General features: G+C 38.4%; 1 protein-coding gene across 3 annotated transcripts in view; it reads left to right on the plus strand.

The window, feature by feature from the left end:
* The window catches only part of nnt2 (nicotinamide nucleotide transhydrogenase 2), a 24,056-nt gene extending 7,286 nt beyond the window's left edge, over positions 1-16,770 (plus strand). For all 3 annotated transcript variants that reach the window (XM_086070663.1, XM_086070661.1, XM_086070662.1), the window contains exons 7-22: positions 1,198-1,385; positions 1,510-1,643; positions 2,773-2,964; positions 3,450-3,600; positions 4,859-5,020; positions 5,107-5,217; positions 5,301-5,446; positions 5,674-5,869; positions 7,655-7,888; positions 9,593-9,753; positions 12,041-12,220; positions 12,317-12,476; positions 15,201-15,282; positions 15,354-15,472; positions 15,765-15,880; positions 16,413-16,770. In XM_086070663.1, coding sequence (XP_085926789.1) covers positions 1,198-1,385; positions 1,510-1,643; positions 2,773-2,964; positions 3,450-3,600; positions 4,859-5,020; positions 5,107-5,217; positions 5,301-5,446; positions 5,674-5,869; positions 7,655-7,888; positions 9,593-9,753; positions 12,041-12,220; positions 12,317-12,476; positions 15,201-15,282; positions 15,354-15,472; positions 15,765-15,880; positions 16,413-16,559 — 2,479 coding nt within the window. In that variant the 3' untranslated portion in view covers positions 16,560-16,770. The remainder of the gene's footprint in view (positions 1-1,197; positions 1,386-1,509; positions 1,644-2,772; positions 2,965-3,449; positions 3,601-4,858; positions 5,021-5,106; positions 5,218-5,300; positions 5,447-5,673; positions 5,870-7,654; positions 7,889-9,592; positions 9,754-12,040; positions 12,221-12,316; positions 12,477-15,200; positions 15,283-15,353; positions 15,473-15,764; positions 15,881-16,412) is intronic.
* The last annotated feature ends 496 nt before the right edge of the window (positions 16,771-17,266 follow it).

Below are 17,266 nucleotides of genomic sequence, written 5' to 3' on the forward strand. Positions count from 1 at the left end.
AAAAATTAGGGGCGTCAGGCGAATAAATTATTAAAAATTAGGAGCTTCAGGCGGTAATTTTTTAAAATTGTAATTAATCGCATGATTTCAATAGTTAACTCATGATTAATCACAAATTTTAGATCTGTTCTAAATGTACAATAATTTTCTCAATAATAAAGTTAAACTAATAGAAATAGTACAAATGAATTTTCGACGTCTATAGCCGTCAATGGTAGTGAATGAGTTAAAATGTAATCCATTACAGTTACAAATTACCCGCAAATTTTTTTTTAGTTAGTAATGTAATCCAAATACCATAATATTAAAGTAATGTAACTGGATTACTTTTGGATTACTCCAATATTGAGTATGCTCATGAAGACCAAAAAATAAATACCACCACAATATATATTCTATACAATGTGCCCCTGTTAATTGCGGGTGATATGGACCCGGGCAGCCTGCAAATAGCAAAAATCCTTGCGTTATTAAAAAGCATGTAGGCTATTGATTGATTGATTGATTGATTGAAGGCCATATGCTGTTATCGAACTGTCACTGAAAGCAACCACACCTCTCAGTTTGATAGATAGATAGATAGATAGTCATTCAATGAGGATGACGATGCGTGACATCAACTGCAAAATGAACTTTTGTCCCAGTCATAAGTTTAGCCGTGTATATATATATATATGTTGTGTATGATGTTTAAATAGTGAATTGGTGGGAGAAAGATTTGTTTGGAAGGTGTAACTCACATTATGGTTGTACGCTTTGCGGGCAAGCTAGCAAGAAGCTACAGCACGTAGCATGCCGCTGGACTCTCAGCTCAAACTTTCGCTCAGAGTAAATTTCAGTGAACACCGGTCGCCATTTCCTCCTCCCGTCCGTGAAGCTTTTTCAAACTACCCGCGTGTGGAGGACACGACTAGTCAGTTCGTTCGTCCCCACCTCCCCGACATGTAGCAACGGTTCCACTCGCGCGGCCGTGCACGCGCTCTCTTGCTCTGTCCTTCTCTCTCGCCCTCTTTCGCACTCATCGTAGATATTGTAATCCCCATTTTTAATAAATGTACCTGTAATCTGATTACATGTTTTTTCCTTGTAACTGTAATGGAATAGTTAAAACATTTTTTTTTGCAATCTGATTACGTAACGGCGGTACGTGTATTCCGTTACTCCCCAAGCCTGCATATAACCTTTTGCTATCATTAGACCAGCAGCTTTAGAACAATTCAAGTCGTTCGGGGCGGAGCCTTTAGAAGTGAACGTCAAAGAGTCCGGCGACGGGGTTGGCGGTTACGCCAAAGAAATGTCAAAGGAGTTCATAGATGCGGAGATGGCGCTGTTCGCCAAGCAGTGCAAAGAAGTCGACATTGTCATCAGCACCGCTCTGATTCCAGGTCAGTCACTCTCACCCGGGCATGGCGTTTTGTTTTCCATCCATCCTGGCCGCCTCGCCATAATTGTGAGTCCATAATTTGGTCTGCGTAATCGGGCATTGTCTCATGTTTCTTGTCTGTTCAGGAAAGACGGCTCCCATTCTGATCAAGAAGGAATTTGTGGAGTCCATGAAGGACGGTTCCGTGGTGGTGGATATGGCGGCCGAGGCGGGGGGTAACATTGAGACCACCAGGCCTGGAGAGCTGCACATCCACAAGGTATGTTTTTTTTATTTTTTATGCACCAGTTGGTCATTTCAATGTGTCCAAATGCCAGTGGCGACAAGTAACAAAGTCCAATATTTTGTTACTGTGATTAATTAGCTTTTTCAGGTATTTGTGCTTCATACCAATTTTTGTTGTTACTTCCTACATCTGAAAACAAATAACTGCACTTGGGCTTCCATATTCCAAAATTGTGGCTTGTTAATTGACCTCACATCGTAAAATGACATAAACAAAAAGAGAAAAGGTCATTAATACTAATTTGAGATTTGGGGGAATGAGGCGGAAAGCAGTCATAGAAGCAACATGGAGGAATGTGAATAAGGGAGCATTGATGAAAACGGCAAAAAGAAAGATATTCCCCATCCAAGTTATTTAAGAGTTTGATGTTGTTGACTCCAAGAATAATTCATGGCAAATGGCGTTGTCTTGGGCCATCTTCTGGCTTCCCAAAAATTTAATGTGAAGAAACATGTGCACGCAAGTTTTTTTTTTTTTTTGATTGTTATCATTGGCTAAATTACTAAAAATAAAAAATCTTATGGGGCAGTTCACACTATTTTACTTCACTTTATTTGGAGCGCTATTCATATTGTACCCGGTTTGGCCACTGAGGGGCAGTGTGGTTCCACACGGTCTCATACACTGTTAAGTTGAAGCCACATTAGAGAGTAGAAGGAAAAAGTCACGATCAAGTTATTCCAATAAAAGTAGTTTTTTGCAGTGTGGAGCTGTTCTCTTGAGTGATAAAAGTGGCGCGAGAAGCGCGCTAATTAGCATGAGCGAGTCAGACTGGAGTAGATCATTACAATTCCTTGCACATCTATAGCAAAAATCATTTTAAATCAAAATTCGTTCTAAATCAAAAATCAATTCTAACCCAAAAATCTGAATTGAATCGTGAGACATTGAAAGATTCCCACCCCTACGAGTTAGTATCTCATTGTTTATTTTTTTGCCAGTAAAAATGCAAAACTAGAAAATGTTAAAATCTTTTTTTATACTGTGTGTAAACAGGAATCAGTTGAATCAGTACTATTTTTATTTTTTATTTTTTATATACTCAAGCATCTGTACTTGTACTTAAATACAGAGTGTGAATGATTTTGTTTCCTTGAATTAGAACGTGACCCACATTGGCTACACGGACCTGCCCAGCCGCATGGCCACCCAAGCCAGCACCCTCTACTCCAACAACGTACTGAAGCTTCTGAAGGCCATCAGCCCCGACAAGGAGTACTTCCACTACGAACCCAAAGAGGATTTCGACTACGGGACAATGGACCACGTCATCCGCGGGACGCTTGTGATGAGGGTGGGTTTGATTTGTAATCTTGAGCTCTGCTGGTGCTCATTTCCGCCTCTTGGCTATCAGACCTTCTCATGCGAGTGTCGTTTTCCAAATGAGTATATAGAAACCCATGCCCAGCTTTGAACAGCTCACCAGTAAGAATGTTCTGAACGCCTCATAATGGACTTTTCCAGGAATCTTTAGCTGACACATTGTTTATTGAAGGCAAAGCATGCAACCTCAAAGTTGCATATCGCTTTCTCCCTCGTTAAAGTGCTCGGGCTGCGTTATTGAGACAATTTGTTTTTCAAAACTGCGGGTAAGTATTTCTTGATTGCTGTTTCTTTTTCTTTCATGCTAATCTTTTAGGTTTGTGTTTGGAGTACCTCCACCCTTCTGGCGAGGGTTTACCACAAAGCAAGATGTTTCTCACGCAAAAACTACTGCGCTCGCTATTCTGTTGTTGTCATCCATTCTCACACTATTGCATGTTTTTGGTGCGTCGACAGGATGGACAGAATACGTTCCCAGCGCCCCTCCCGAAGACTGTCCCCCCACAACCGGTGAAAGCGAAATCCCTGTCAGAGTTGGAGGCTGAGAAAGTGGCTGCAATTTCGCCCTTCAAACGCACAATGACTAATGCTGGCGTCTACACTTCAGGTTGGGAGAGGACACGCAAAGCCTAAACAATGACACCAATACTTCTAATGACGTAAATTATTATTTATTTATTTACTTATTTATTTCGGGACTTTCCTAAAATGCGTTGCCTTTCAGCTCCTTTTTAGGGAACAGAAAATTGCACGAAAAGTACTGAAATATTAAATAGTTAAACATTTGCATTTAGAAGTTTGAATGAAGTTGACATGTAAAGGTTTTGGTTAATTTTAGCTTCATCGTGAAATTTAACCCAAAAACAGAAGTTTCTATGAGTAGTGTAATGTCAGGTTAAAATACTCAAAGGACTGCTTCCTTCTAGTGGAGCAACATGGGGTTTATACTTCTCAATGTAAAACCTACTGTTTCCAACAAATACCACAACATTAAATTACTCGTAGAAAAATGTTCAGCCAAACATGCTATTGACCGTTATTTACACATCATCTTGTTTGTTTTTGTGTTGCACTTAGTGTTGCTTACTGTCTTCTCCAGGCACATGCACGTCAGGGCTCTGCGATGATTAGTTAGGGCGCAGCTCCACGGGATACTTTGGGGGAGGGAATGAGGGAGGGGGAGAGGGAGAGGGAGAGAGTGAGTGTGTGTGTGTGTGTGTGTGTGTGTGTGTGTGTGTGTGTGTGTGTGTGTGTGTGTGTGTGTGTGTGTGTGTGTGTGTGTGTGTGTGTGTGTGTGTGTGTGTGTGTGTGTGTGTGTGTGTGTGTGTGTGTGTGTGTGTGTGTGTGTGTGTGTGAGAGAGAGAGGGAGAGTGTGTGTGAGAGAGAGAGGGAGAGTGTGTGTGAGTGAGATAAAAAGAATGTGAGTGTGTGTGTGTGAGAGAGACACACGCTTGCTTCAAAAATGTGCATGATCCATTCTTCACAAAATAGCAAACAAGGAACTTCTTGGTTAATCAATGGATTTTGCCCCTTCCAATCAACATTACAGTGAATGGTTCGTGAATTCGCCTTTTCTCAGAATGTGTTTGTGAACCTATCATCTGATATTTGCTGAAAAACTTTGCTTTTTGATGTTTTTGTGCTAAAAGTTTTATTTTTGGCACTATTTGGTGGTATCTCTGTACCATGCAACCATGTTGAACTGAGGGGTAGCGCTTCATTTAGTCAATGTAGACTTTTAAATTTGATTACAAACCTCTTAGGGTGGGTGTCAATTACTCACAATTTTTGAACCATTGAGGCTAAAGCCTAAGGGTTCGATCAAACCCTGGTTAAGAAGCACTATTTTATGCTGACCTCTGCAGGTTTGTCCACCTGTCTGGCTCTGGGCCTCATCTCTCCCAACGCAGCGTTCACGCAAATGGTGACGACCTTCGGCCTGGCCGGGATCGTGGGGTACCACACTGTGTGGGGCGTGACCCCCGCGCTACACTCGCCTTTAATGTCCGTGACAAACGCCATCTCAGGTCACTATTTGAGCCTCAGCACTCAATACTGACAATAGTTTTGATGTTCTGTGACTTTCAGCTTTTATCGTTGTGCTTTTCAACAGGTCTGACAGCAGTTGGCGGTCTGGTTCTGATGGGAGGGGGTCTCACACCGTCCTCACTTCCTGAGAGTCTCGCCCTAGCAGCTGCCTTTATTTCCTCCATCAACATTGCTGGTCTGACCATTTTTTATTTTTATGCAAAAATCGATATTTTTTTCCCACCACTAAATAAATAAGCACTTTTGTTACATCATTAGGTGGTTTCTTGATCACCCAGCGGATGCTGGACATGTTCAAGCGGTCTACGGACCCCCCTGAGTACAACTACCTGTACATGTTACCTGGGGCTGCATTTATTGGTGGATACGGCGCGTCTGTCGCAGCTGGCTACAGCATCGAGCAGGTGAAAGAGCGTTTATTCAACTATCTAGTAAAACAAATGTGCTTTGCTGCCATCTTGTGGCAGCTATAGGCAATAGTTTCTGATTTGTGCTAACGAAACTGTCCTTTCTTTTCCCGCTTTAATAAAATGGCAGTTACACATTTGTTTTCTTTCATGCTTGCTTCTCAAAACGTAGCAATTTTAAATTCTTTTTGCTCTCACATCTGTTTGAAAAACTTGTTTGTCAGATGATGTACTTGGGCTCCGGCTTGTGCTGCGTCGGTGCGCTGGCGGGCCTCTCCGCTCAGGGCACCAGTCGCCTTGGAAACACGCTGGGCATGATGGGAGTTGCAGGGGGCATCGCCGCCACCCTCGGTGCACTCAAGCCTTCCCCAGAGCTGCTGTCGCAGATGTCGTTGGCCATGGCCACCGGAGGGACTCTGGGTAGGTGGCGTCCTACTTTTCCGACAACATGGACTGCTGCTGAGTGTGCGCTTCAAGTTGTTTACAGGCTTTGCATGATAACTACTTGTTCCAAAAGGCACGGTGAGATTTTATTTGAGAAAAGACGCCAGATGTTTGATGACTGAAACGGACGGCAATATGCAAAACATGACTAGTAAAGCTCTGAATGGTCGCACTTCAGTGCCAGTCATTGTAATAATTCACACGCGCGTGAGTCCGTTTGAAATCTGGACTCGTTAATTAAGCACAAAGCTGATATAAACATGGACCCATGACTTTTTCTATTGTATGAATGGCAACAGGTAGGTAGACAGGTTTATTGTATCCACTGTCATATAATGAAATAGCATTTAAAGCTACTGAACGCAGACAATTCAATTCTACTGCCACCTGTGGCTGAAAAATGAAACTGCATTTTCCTTTCTGCACATACACAAAAAGCGCCCATGACGTCACATCTGCAGACAGAGGGCAGGAAATTTGAACCAGAATCCTGAAAACTATTGGCCATAAGCTTGCAGGAGTTCCTATTATGAACAGCTAATGTGTTAATTTACTAATTAAAAATGTTTTCAGTCATGAATGGTAAAAAAAACCAGAGAGGCTATTGTAAAGATATTTTTGGGCAAATTGTTACAAAGTGCATCTTTAATTGTTATGCCTGTCACTGTACATCACTGGCACATAAACAAAACTATATTTGTAATTAATGAATAACTATTTTCTGGCTGATGTCAGGAAAATCATTGAGAGCAGACTGACCGGAACAACAAGCACAGCCAGATGTAAAACTGTCAAAACAAACCCAATAGGAAAAATGGACTGGAGTCCGAGCTATTCTGGTTATATATATATATATATATATATATATATATATATATATATATATTAGGAGTGTGCCAAAAAATCTATTCTCATTTAGTACGATTTAAGAATTGATTTTAAATTGTCCCAAAATCAATTTTATTTAAATTATTTTATACTGTCTTGCCTTTGTGTGTGCCTTCATTGGGAGCGCTGTTCATGTTGTACTCGATTTGGCCACTTAGGGGCAGTGTGGTTTGATACACTGTTAAGTTGTAGCCACATTAGAGAGTAGAAGGAAAAAGTCTCACAATCAAGTTATTCCAATAAAAGTTGTTTTTTTGCAGCGTGGAGCCGTTCTTTTGAGTGATAAAAGTGCTGCAAGTAGCTCGCTAATTATATATATATATATATATATATATATATATATATATATATATATATGAGCATCTCCCGGGAAAAACTGCTGAAGCACAATGGGCAAAACACATACTTCAAGTTTGCATCTGTCTCTAGTCCTGAAAGTGAAAATATTTTAACACACAAGACCCGTCATACTCTTTCATCACCATTGCTGAATGTTGTAATGGTCATCAAAAACTTGCGTATGATAAATGACGTTCAGCACAACCCCTCTTGGCTTTGATTGTTCATGTTTTTTTTCTTTTTGGGAGGGGAAGTAGAGGACAGGCGACTAAAACTTTTGACTGTTGTTTTGCCCTTTGAAGATCAGGCCCAATTGCTTAAAGTAGAGAAACAGAACGCAGGTGACTGGTGGTTTTCCTCATTTTTCTTTGTACTGTCGAAATGTTCTATTGGTCGACATGTATGAGAAGGTTTGTTTGAAAACACATAGGAAGAAGAGCTTAAAAAATAACATGTTATATTGCAATATTGTATTTTTCGTAATCATTCAACCCTACTGGTCTTGTACTGAACTGTCTCTTTGCCGACGCGCAGGTCTGACCCTCGCCAAGCGGATCGAAATCGCCGACTTGCCTCAGTTGGTGGCGGCGTTCCACAGCCTGGTGGGCCTGGCGGCGGTTCTCACCTGCGTGGCGGAATACATGATCGAGTTCCCGCACCTTGACGCGCACCCGGCCGCTGGTGTGCTCAAGACGGTGGCCTATTTGGGCACGTACATCGGAGGCGTCACCTTCAGTGGCTCGCTGGTCGCCTATGGCAAGCTGCAAGGTACGTCACTTGGCGTGGCTGCCGCATTTGGAGAACTAAAGCGCATGTTTTGAAGAGCTTCTTTTACATGTCTGATTAGTGTTTTGGATTTTTTGACATACAGTAATTATTTCAGCGTTGTCTGTTCCTGATTGCGCCTTTGATCATTCCAAAGCCGAAATGATCCTCGAAGGAAATCCAGCTCTGGATTTTGACTTTGTCTCTGCGGTCACATTTATTTATTGTTGTATGAGTCATTTTAACCCATACATACTATTCTTTTCCATGCTCATGCAATATGTTTATGGTCACTTTTTTTTACCACCAAAGAATAGCCACATCATTGCCAATATCAAATTAAGAAGTTAAAAAAAAAATTGTCATATAATTGATTACATTCTAAACGTTTTGGTTTGATGGCAGCATACAGAAAAATGGAAGGACAAGGGCCACCAGCTTTTTGTTAAAGTTGATAAAGGGAAATAGTCTTTTGAATTTTGACATCATGACATCATCTGTGCGACCAATCACCTGTTTTCTGGGTTTGCTCAGCAAACTGAGCCCATGATTGGTCGTTACCTACTTCCTCAGCACAGGCGATGTCCTCTTCAGTCGACAGCAAGTGGTAAAATTGTTTTTTAAAGGTATTAACTGTACATGAAAAATAATGAAGTTATTAAATGAATTATGCACAAAATATAAACTTTTTACTGCTGAAAATGGCTCAATGAGTCAAGTATCCTTTTAACTCATTCGCTGCCATCAACAGCTATAGACGTCAAAAATTCATTTGAACTATTTCTAGTTAACATTTGTTTCCATTTTTGTTAACAAGAGTATGAAAACGTAGCATTTTTATTTTGTACATTTAGAACAGATGTAAATTTTGTGATTAATCGTGAGTTAACTAGTGAAGTCATGCGATTACTTACAATTACAAATTTGAATCGCCGTTAATTTATGGCAGTGAATGAGTTAATCAAGCGTTAAAAATATTGGTGCCAAGATATTAATGCGATTATTCTGACACCCATAATATATATGATTGTGAGTTAACTAGTGAAGTAATGCGATTCATTCAGATTACAAATTGTAATTGCCTGATGCCCCTAATTTTAAAATGAAAAATGAATAAAAAAAAATTTAAAGAAAAGATTATTAAAAATTAGGGGCGTCAGGCGATTACAATTTTGAATCGTAATTAATCGCATGACTTCAATAGTTAACTCACGATTAATCCCAATTTTTATATCTGTTTTAACACAATCAAATTTGTTATAGGTTTTCAAACTCTTGTTAACAAAAGTGGGGGAAAAATTACTAATAAACTAATAAAAATAGTTCAAATGAATTTGGTATGTCTATAGCCGTCAATGGCAGTGAATGAGTTAATTTCTCTACAAATAGTACACCTATGCTATTTCTAGGTACAGATCCTGATAATACATAGATATAGTAAGTTACAGGTCTGTACCTACATTGAAACAAAAGATGGGGGCCTCCAAATATGGTCCAAAACTTTGCGTGCGATTCCCGGATCCCAAAAGTGGGCGTCACCCAAACTTTGAACGGCCATAACTCAAAAAAGGTTCGAGTTAGGACCCTCAACCTTCGGATGATTTCTTTTGACATCATAAAACAAAAAAATCTGGAAAATTGAAGAGGTGCCACTGGAGAGGGTGTCACGGAACGACCCAGAAGTAAACGCATCTGACTGTTTTGTAGGCATCCTGAACTCTGCGCCTCTCCTGTTGCCCGGACGTCACATGTTGAATGCCGGTCTTATGGCGGCGTCAATGGGAGGCATGGTGCCCTTTATGCTTAGTTCGAGCTACGGCACTGGGATGGGATGTCTGCTTGGAGTGTCTGGGCTGTCCACTGTTATGGTGAGTTTCCACTAAATAGGTGGTACACTACCTGCAATGAATAGTATTTAAAAAGTACATATTGACACGTACGTTGACAAACGTTTGCATGTACTATCATGCTAGTTAATACATAAGGGCATGATTTGTGACATCACAATCCTGTTTAATTAATTCATCTTTCTACATTGAAATGTTGTCAATATACAGCAAATTGTCCTTTTTTTTCAAGTATTTTCTGGGCTGCGTGATGATTATGTTTTCACATGGTCAGCATGTCTACCTCCCAATCAAAGGTTCTTTGTTCGACTCCCTTTCGTGTGGAGTTTCAGTGTGCATGTGCGTGAGCATACTCCGTGGAGCCGGTCCAGAAACTTCTACGTTGGGTTCATTATGTTGTGTTGTTCGTCCAGTGGAGTCGTCTCCCTTAAGAAACAACCCAAATGGAGCAAGCGAGACAACTGACAAATGCCAGTGGCAAGATGTCGTGCCGCAAATGATGAACACATATTCCACTCGGGGAAGAACACGTGTGTGTGTGTGTGTGTGTGTTTGCTGCTTGGGAGGGCGGAAATTGGGGGGAAATAATAGCTTACTGCTCAGATAAGACAAGATAAGATGACCTTTGTTACTCCCACGATGACGAACATGAACCGTCCATTTTGTTGTTTGAGGAAGAATAGTTCAAATCATGCTGTTGCGCAAGTTTAATTATTTTATAGTCAAAATAGACTCTGCACGAGGATGATAATGAAATGGTGAGAAAAGTATATTCTACAGTTAGCGTGTTAGGGACCGAGCCTCGCCATGAATAGCAAATAATTGATGCCAATGAACAAGGTTAATGATCGCTTGTACAGTAGATGTCACAAAGTTGCCGAAAGCACTACTTTTGACAAACTGAAGTTCCTCAAATCGCGTCAATGTACTTCCTTGGCAACAATGTGGTGGCAAAGCACTACTTTTGTCTAAACGAAGTTCCTCAGCTCACTTTCACATAGTTGGTGTCAAAGAACGTTATTAACTCATTCACTGCCATTGACGGCTACAGATGTCAAAAGTTCATTTGAACTATTTCTATTGGTTTAAAATGTTTCCCACTTTTGTTAACAAGAATATAAAAACCTAGAAAAAAATTGTATTGTACATTTTGAACAGATATAAAATTTGTAATTAATCATGACTTAACTATTGAAGTCATGTGATTAATTACAATTTTAAAAAATTAACGCCTGACGCCCATCATTTTAAATTATTTATTCGCCTGACCCCCCTAATATTTAATACTCTTTTCTTAAAAAAATAGGTGAGAAGTTTTATTTAGACAAACATAGCAATATGACGCCATCTTAGTGTCAAGGAAATATCTTGAATTGAGTTGAGGAGCTTGATTCTACCATATAAAAATTCCAGTAATTATGATTCTGATTTTGACAAAAGTATATCTTTGCAATTATCTTTTGGCATGTTGACACAGAACTATGTTGATGTGAGTTGAGGAGCTTCATTTAGAAACAATAGTGCTTTGCTGCCATCTTGTGGCATCTATAAACTATTTTGTCAATTGTGGAATAAGTACAAAAACAGAATGCTAAGCCACTAATTGCATATGTGGGGTTTACGAAAAAAAAAGGTAAAACCAAATCAAAAAGTTGCCAAATAATAATAATTAACTCATTCACTGCCATTGACGGCTATAGACGTAAAAAAATAATTTAACATTTTTTCCCCACTTTTGTTAACAAGAGTATGAAAACCTAGAAAAAATGTTTTATTGTACATTTAGATTAGATATAACATTTGTGATTAATCGTGAGTTAACAACTGAAGTCATGCGATTAATTACAATTACTTACTAATTTTGATCGCCTGATGCCCATAATTTTTTCTTTTATTTTTTTAAATCTCGTCAGGTGATTCTTTTTTATTTTAATTAATCGCTTGACTTCACTAGTTAACTCACGATTAATCACAAATGTTATATCTAATCTAAATGTACAATAAAACATTTTTTCTAGGTTTTCATACTCTTGTTAACAAAAGTGGGAAAAAAAATGTTAAACTAATAGAAATAGTTCAAATGAATTTTTGACGTCTATAGCCGTCAATGGCAGTGAAACTGCACTAGTTTTATGATGTTGAAATTTAGAGTTTCCAAATATTCCAGTGTCCTATAAAATGCAAAGTAATGTGAATGCAGTGTTCTTGAGGAGGTGAATATTTACACCACAGTTCTATTTTAGAAGCCTGCATCAAGAATTGTTTTTTTTAACAGCATTAGGACTTCTATTGCGTTTGATCTCGATAGGGCGTCACCCTGACGGCGGCCATCGGAGGCGCCGACATGCCAGTGGTCATCACCGTGTTGAACAGCTACTCTGGCTGGGCACTCTGCGCCGAAGGCTTCTTATTGGACAACAATCTCATGACCATCGTTGGCGCTCTGATCGGCTCCTCTGGCGCCATCCTCTCTTACATCATGTGTGTGGTCAGTACACAAAAATATTCTGGACTGAAAAAGACAAAAGTAAAAATATTGATGCTGCTTAATTCCCGGTGACTTCGGTCTGCCACCTCCCCCAAGGCGATGAACCGCTCCCTGCCCAATGTGATCCTGGGCGGCTACGGCACCACCTCCACAGCGGGTGGCAAACCCATGGAGATCGTTGGCACCCACACGGAGGTCAACGTGGACCAGACCATCGACGTAATCAAGGAAGCCAACAGCATCATCATCACGCCAGGTACAAGACGCGCATAAACAACCAGAGTTTACTCGTTATCACATTTTGTTGATGCATGCATTTATTTTTATTTTATTTTTATTTTATTTTTTTTATTTTTTTTAAGAGCTCAGTATTGTTCATTCGGTAATGTCATCATCATTGCTCTTTTTTTTTTTTATGCATGCATTTAGGTTGTAGCGCTCGCTACATTTGGATCATGTTGTGTTTATGTTACAGTATTTGAGGTCTAATTGGAATGTATTACAAATATTCAATGTCATACTGTATATAATTTGCAACAGTTTGAACGTTTAAAGTAGTGATTATTTTGTCTACCACTAGAGGGAGCTAAAATCACTGTTAAGCTATAGCCAATTGACCGGGTACTTGTAGCCAAAATATACTCTGGTATTTAGCTTTGACGACAAATCCTATGTAGACTACTGTCTATTGCACAGTTGAGGCCTCCCCATTACAGCCAATGGATTAGATGAATGGATGGTTTTCTTATTGAGTCCTCACATTATGCTTCAGTAGACTCGACTGTAGCATCTCTGGTACTACCCAACTTTTGTCACCATCATGAACATTTATATGTATTCATCATTGGACTTGGTTCCTCTCTTGTGGCTCCCTATGGATCTAAAAAAAAAAAAGAGTAGAAATTCAAATTTATATTAGAGAGGTCAAACGATTAAATTTCTTAATCAGATTAATTACATTTTAGAATTTTGATTAATCACTTAATTAAAAAATATATATTTTTACCCATCAAATTTAATGAGCACCTGTTATGTACAGTATTATTTTTTTCAACATTTAATGTTATGAGGATGTCTTCAAAAAACGTTATCCACTGCACATGCTCATCATCATCTTTTTCTAATCAGTTTATTACTTGCATAATTTCAAATGGTTATGGCAAACATTTATTAAATGCTTTACTAATATGCATGCAGTTATGTTTATTGTCCAACCAACCTTGCTACCTTAAACGTAACCATCCGCTGTCAGCTAAATGATCATCCGCGGTCAAAATGAATAGTGTGATTAATCTGCATTAATTCATGATTCATGTGATATTTTTTGTGATTAATTAACTATTTAACTTGTACAGCACTAATTAATGTATATATATTTTTTAGATAAAATCTTTAAATGAATTGATTTACATAAAGATTAAATATAATATATAGTAAAAATGTTTACGTAGTCAGAAAACAATGACATAAAAACCTCCAAAAAGTGACCATGAAATTTCTAAAAAGATAAAAAGCAGAAAATGACCATAAAATATCCAAAATATCAGAGAATTTAATATAAAAAAAGGCAGAAAAGAAAATGTTCAAAAAGTAACCATAAAATATCCCAAAAAGAAAAGACATTCTAAAAATTGCCATAAAATGTCCACAAACTTGCACAAAAACTCAGATAATTGATTTAAGGCAGAAAAGAAAATGTACAAAAAGTAACCATAAAAATGTACAAAATCAAAAGAAGAAATCTCCAAAATGTCCACAAAATTATAGCAAAAAGACAGAAAAAAATGTCAAAAAAATAGCTGTAGCATGTCCAAAAAAGGAAGGAGAGAGGCAGAAAGTGACCATAACATGTTCATAAAATTGCCCAAAATGTCAGAAATTTGACAGAAAGGCAGGAAATCTAAAAAATGTATGAAAAGCAAAGTGTGAAAAAAAAAAAGTAAAATGAAAGTTAGAATAAAATAAATCTCTACATATTGGATGCTGCATATTTTTCTGTTACGGTGCAGCTGTAATAGACTATTGTTTCCTTTATCACATTGTTCAAATGTTTTGCGGCTCCAGACAGATTTTTTTTGTTATTTAATTGGCCTAAAGTGGCTCTTTTGACGGGAAAGGTTGCTGACCCGTCTTGAAGATACCGTACAATGTGGTACCGTCAAGGTCACTCAAGAATAAGATGTGTATTTTTCTTGCCTCCTACGTCAACCACAAAGAATAACTTGGGATACACATGGCTGCTATTTGGGCCGGTGTGTGTTTTTATTTAATTTTTTTTTACAACCAAATCATGGACAGATGTGTGGTCCGACATCCGCGTTTGATTAAGAGAAACCGTGTAAAGTCCAACCGATGTACTCGCAAAGTTTAGGCTAGCAAATGGAAAATGAAGGCTCTGAGTGAGATAAGTACGACTGTCTACAACATGATCCAGACAAAACTAAATGAATGGGACGCAATTAGTCGAGAGAATTCTTTTTAGCTCATTCACTGCCATTGACGGCTATAGACGTCAAAAATTCATTTGAACTATTTCTATTAGTTAAATTTATTTTCCACTTTCGTTAAGAATGTGAAAACCTATCAATTTTTTTATTTTACATTTAGAACAGATATCAAATATGTGATTAATCGTGATTTAACTAGTGAAGTCATGCTTTTAATTACAATGAACATTTTAATCGCCTGACGCCCCAAATTTTTTATAATCTTTTTTTTTTTCTAAATCGCATCAGGTGAATAATATTTTTTATGGTAATTATTTAATCACATGACTTCAATAATTAACTCACGATTTATCACAAATTTCATATCTGTTCTAAATGTACAATATATATATGTTTAGGTTTTCACACTCTTATTAACAAAAGTGGAAAACTAATAGAAATAGTTCAAATGAATTTTTGACTTCTATAGCCGTCAATGGCAGTGAATGAGTTGTAGCTACTTAAGCTTGATGTGTGATTTTGTGTGTATGTAGGTTGGGGTTTGTGTGCAGCAAAAGCCCAGTATCCAATTGCAGACATGGTGAAGATGCTGAAGGAACAAGGCAAGACTGTCAGGTAACTTGCGCTTGAACGTCCTCTCGTTAATGAACTAATTAAATGATACTTCTTTTTTTTTTCCTCTTCAGGTTTGGTATCCATCCAGTGGCCGGACGCATGCCAGGCCAGCTGAACGTGCTCTTGGCTGAGGCCGGCGTACCGTATGATGTCGTATTGGAGATGGATGAGATCAATGAAGACTTTCCAGGTAAGGATCCCACACGAGGGGAGGCTGATCGTCACTTTAGCCGCGAGGTGTTGAGTAAAACTACAAGAAATGTTGTGAAGCTATCACGCCATGCTTTTTTTTCCCCACCCAGCTTTGCTTTGATCAGCCCGCTGTTGTTGTGACAAGCGATAATCAGGCGTACACTCTGAGACACATGGTTGTGTTTATGATGCTGCTAAGTGGTGCTGGGGAATTCATTATCAGTGCTGTTCAAAGGAACTTGTGTTTTTGCTTTTCGTGTGATCACGTGTAAAATGTCTGCGGCCCACAGAGACGGACCTGACGCTGGTCATCGGTGCCAACGACACCGTCAATTCTGCCGCCCAAGAGGACCCCAACTCTATCATTGCCGGCATGCCGGTCCTGGAGGTGTGGAAGTCCAAACAGGTTAGTCCAGCTTTGGATTTGAATAATCACCACTATTACCCATCATTAACTTATTCACTGCCATTGACGGCTATCACAATTTCATTTGAACTATTTCTACTAGTTTAACATTTTTTTCCACTTTTGTTGACAAGAGTATGAAAACCTAGAAAAAATGATTGTACATTTAGAACAGATAAAATTTGTGATTAATCGTGAGTTAACTAGTGAAGTCATGCGATTACTTACAATTAAACATGTTAATCGCCTGACGCCCCTAATTTTTAATAATATTTTCCTTAAAAAAATAAAATAATTGTAATTAATTATTATTATTTTTTCTTTAAAAAAACATGCTTTTTCGTATGACTTCTCTAAGTTAACTCACAATCAAATTTGATATCTGTTCTAAATGTACCCCCCCAAAAATTCTAGGTTTTCATACTGTTAACAAAAGTAGATTTTTTTTTTTTAAACTAATAGAAATTGTTAAAATTAATATACACAGGTATATAATTCTTTATCCTCATCTGGTTTTGCAATATTTGTCTAGGTGATCGTGATGAAGCGGACCTTGGGTGTGGGCTACGCTGCGGTGGACAACCCCATTTTCTACAAGGCCAACACGTCCATGTTGCTGGGAGATGCCAAGAAGACATGTGACATCCTTCAAGGAAAGATCAGGGAGGCCTTCTACTAGCCCCACCCCCAACCTTTAACTGACTGACTACATGTTGCCTCTTGGTACAAAATAAATGTTTTGGTTTCCAACTCCAGCACTAGCTCTTCAGTCTGCATCAAATGGAATGAAATGGATGACCTTATGATGTACAATAGTAGATGAGATTTAATGAATGGCGGGAATGTAAAATCCCGTGTACTGGTTTGTAAATAAAGATATTTAAAATGTACTGTATGGCTCACACTGCTGCTTTTAAAGTGAAATAATCCTTCTGGGAACTGTGCAATCCATATCACTCAAAATATTTTTTTGTACTTAACTCATTCACTGCCATTGACAGCTAAAGACATCAAAAATTAATTTGAACTATTTCTATTAGTTTAATTTTTTCCCCCACTTTTGTTAACAAGAGTATGAAAACCTAGAATTATTTTATTGCATTAGAACAGATATAAAATTTGCGATTCATCGTGAATTAACTAGTAAAGTCATGCGATTAATTACGATTACAAATTGTCATTGCCTGGCACCCCTAATTTTTAATAATCTTTTGAAAAATATTTTCTTTTTTTTTTCAAAAAAAAGATTATTAAAAATTAGGGCCATCAGGTAATTAAAATTTATTGTAATTAATCGCGTGACTTCACTCGTTAACTCGCGATTAAAAACAAAATATTATTAAAAATTAGGCGGCAATGGCAGTGAATGAGTTAAAGGGGAAGTCA

Source organism: Leptonotus elevatus, chromosome 3 (genome assembly GCF_054856555.1).
Source record: "Leptonotus elevatus isolate MCC_2025b chromosome 3, RoL_Lele_1.0, whole genome shotgun sequence".
NCBI classification, from domain to species: domain Eukaryota; kingdom Metazoa; phylum Chordata; class Actinopteri; order Syngnathiformes; family Syngnathidae; genus Leptonotus; species Leptonotus elevatus.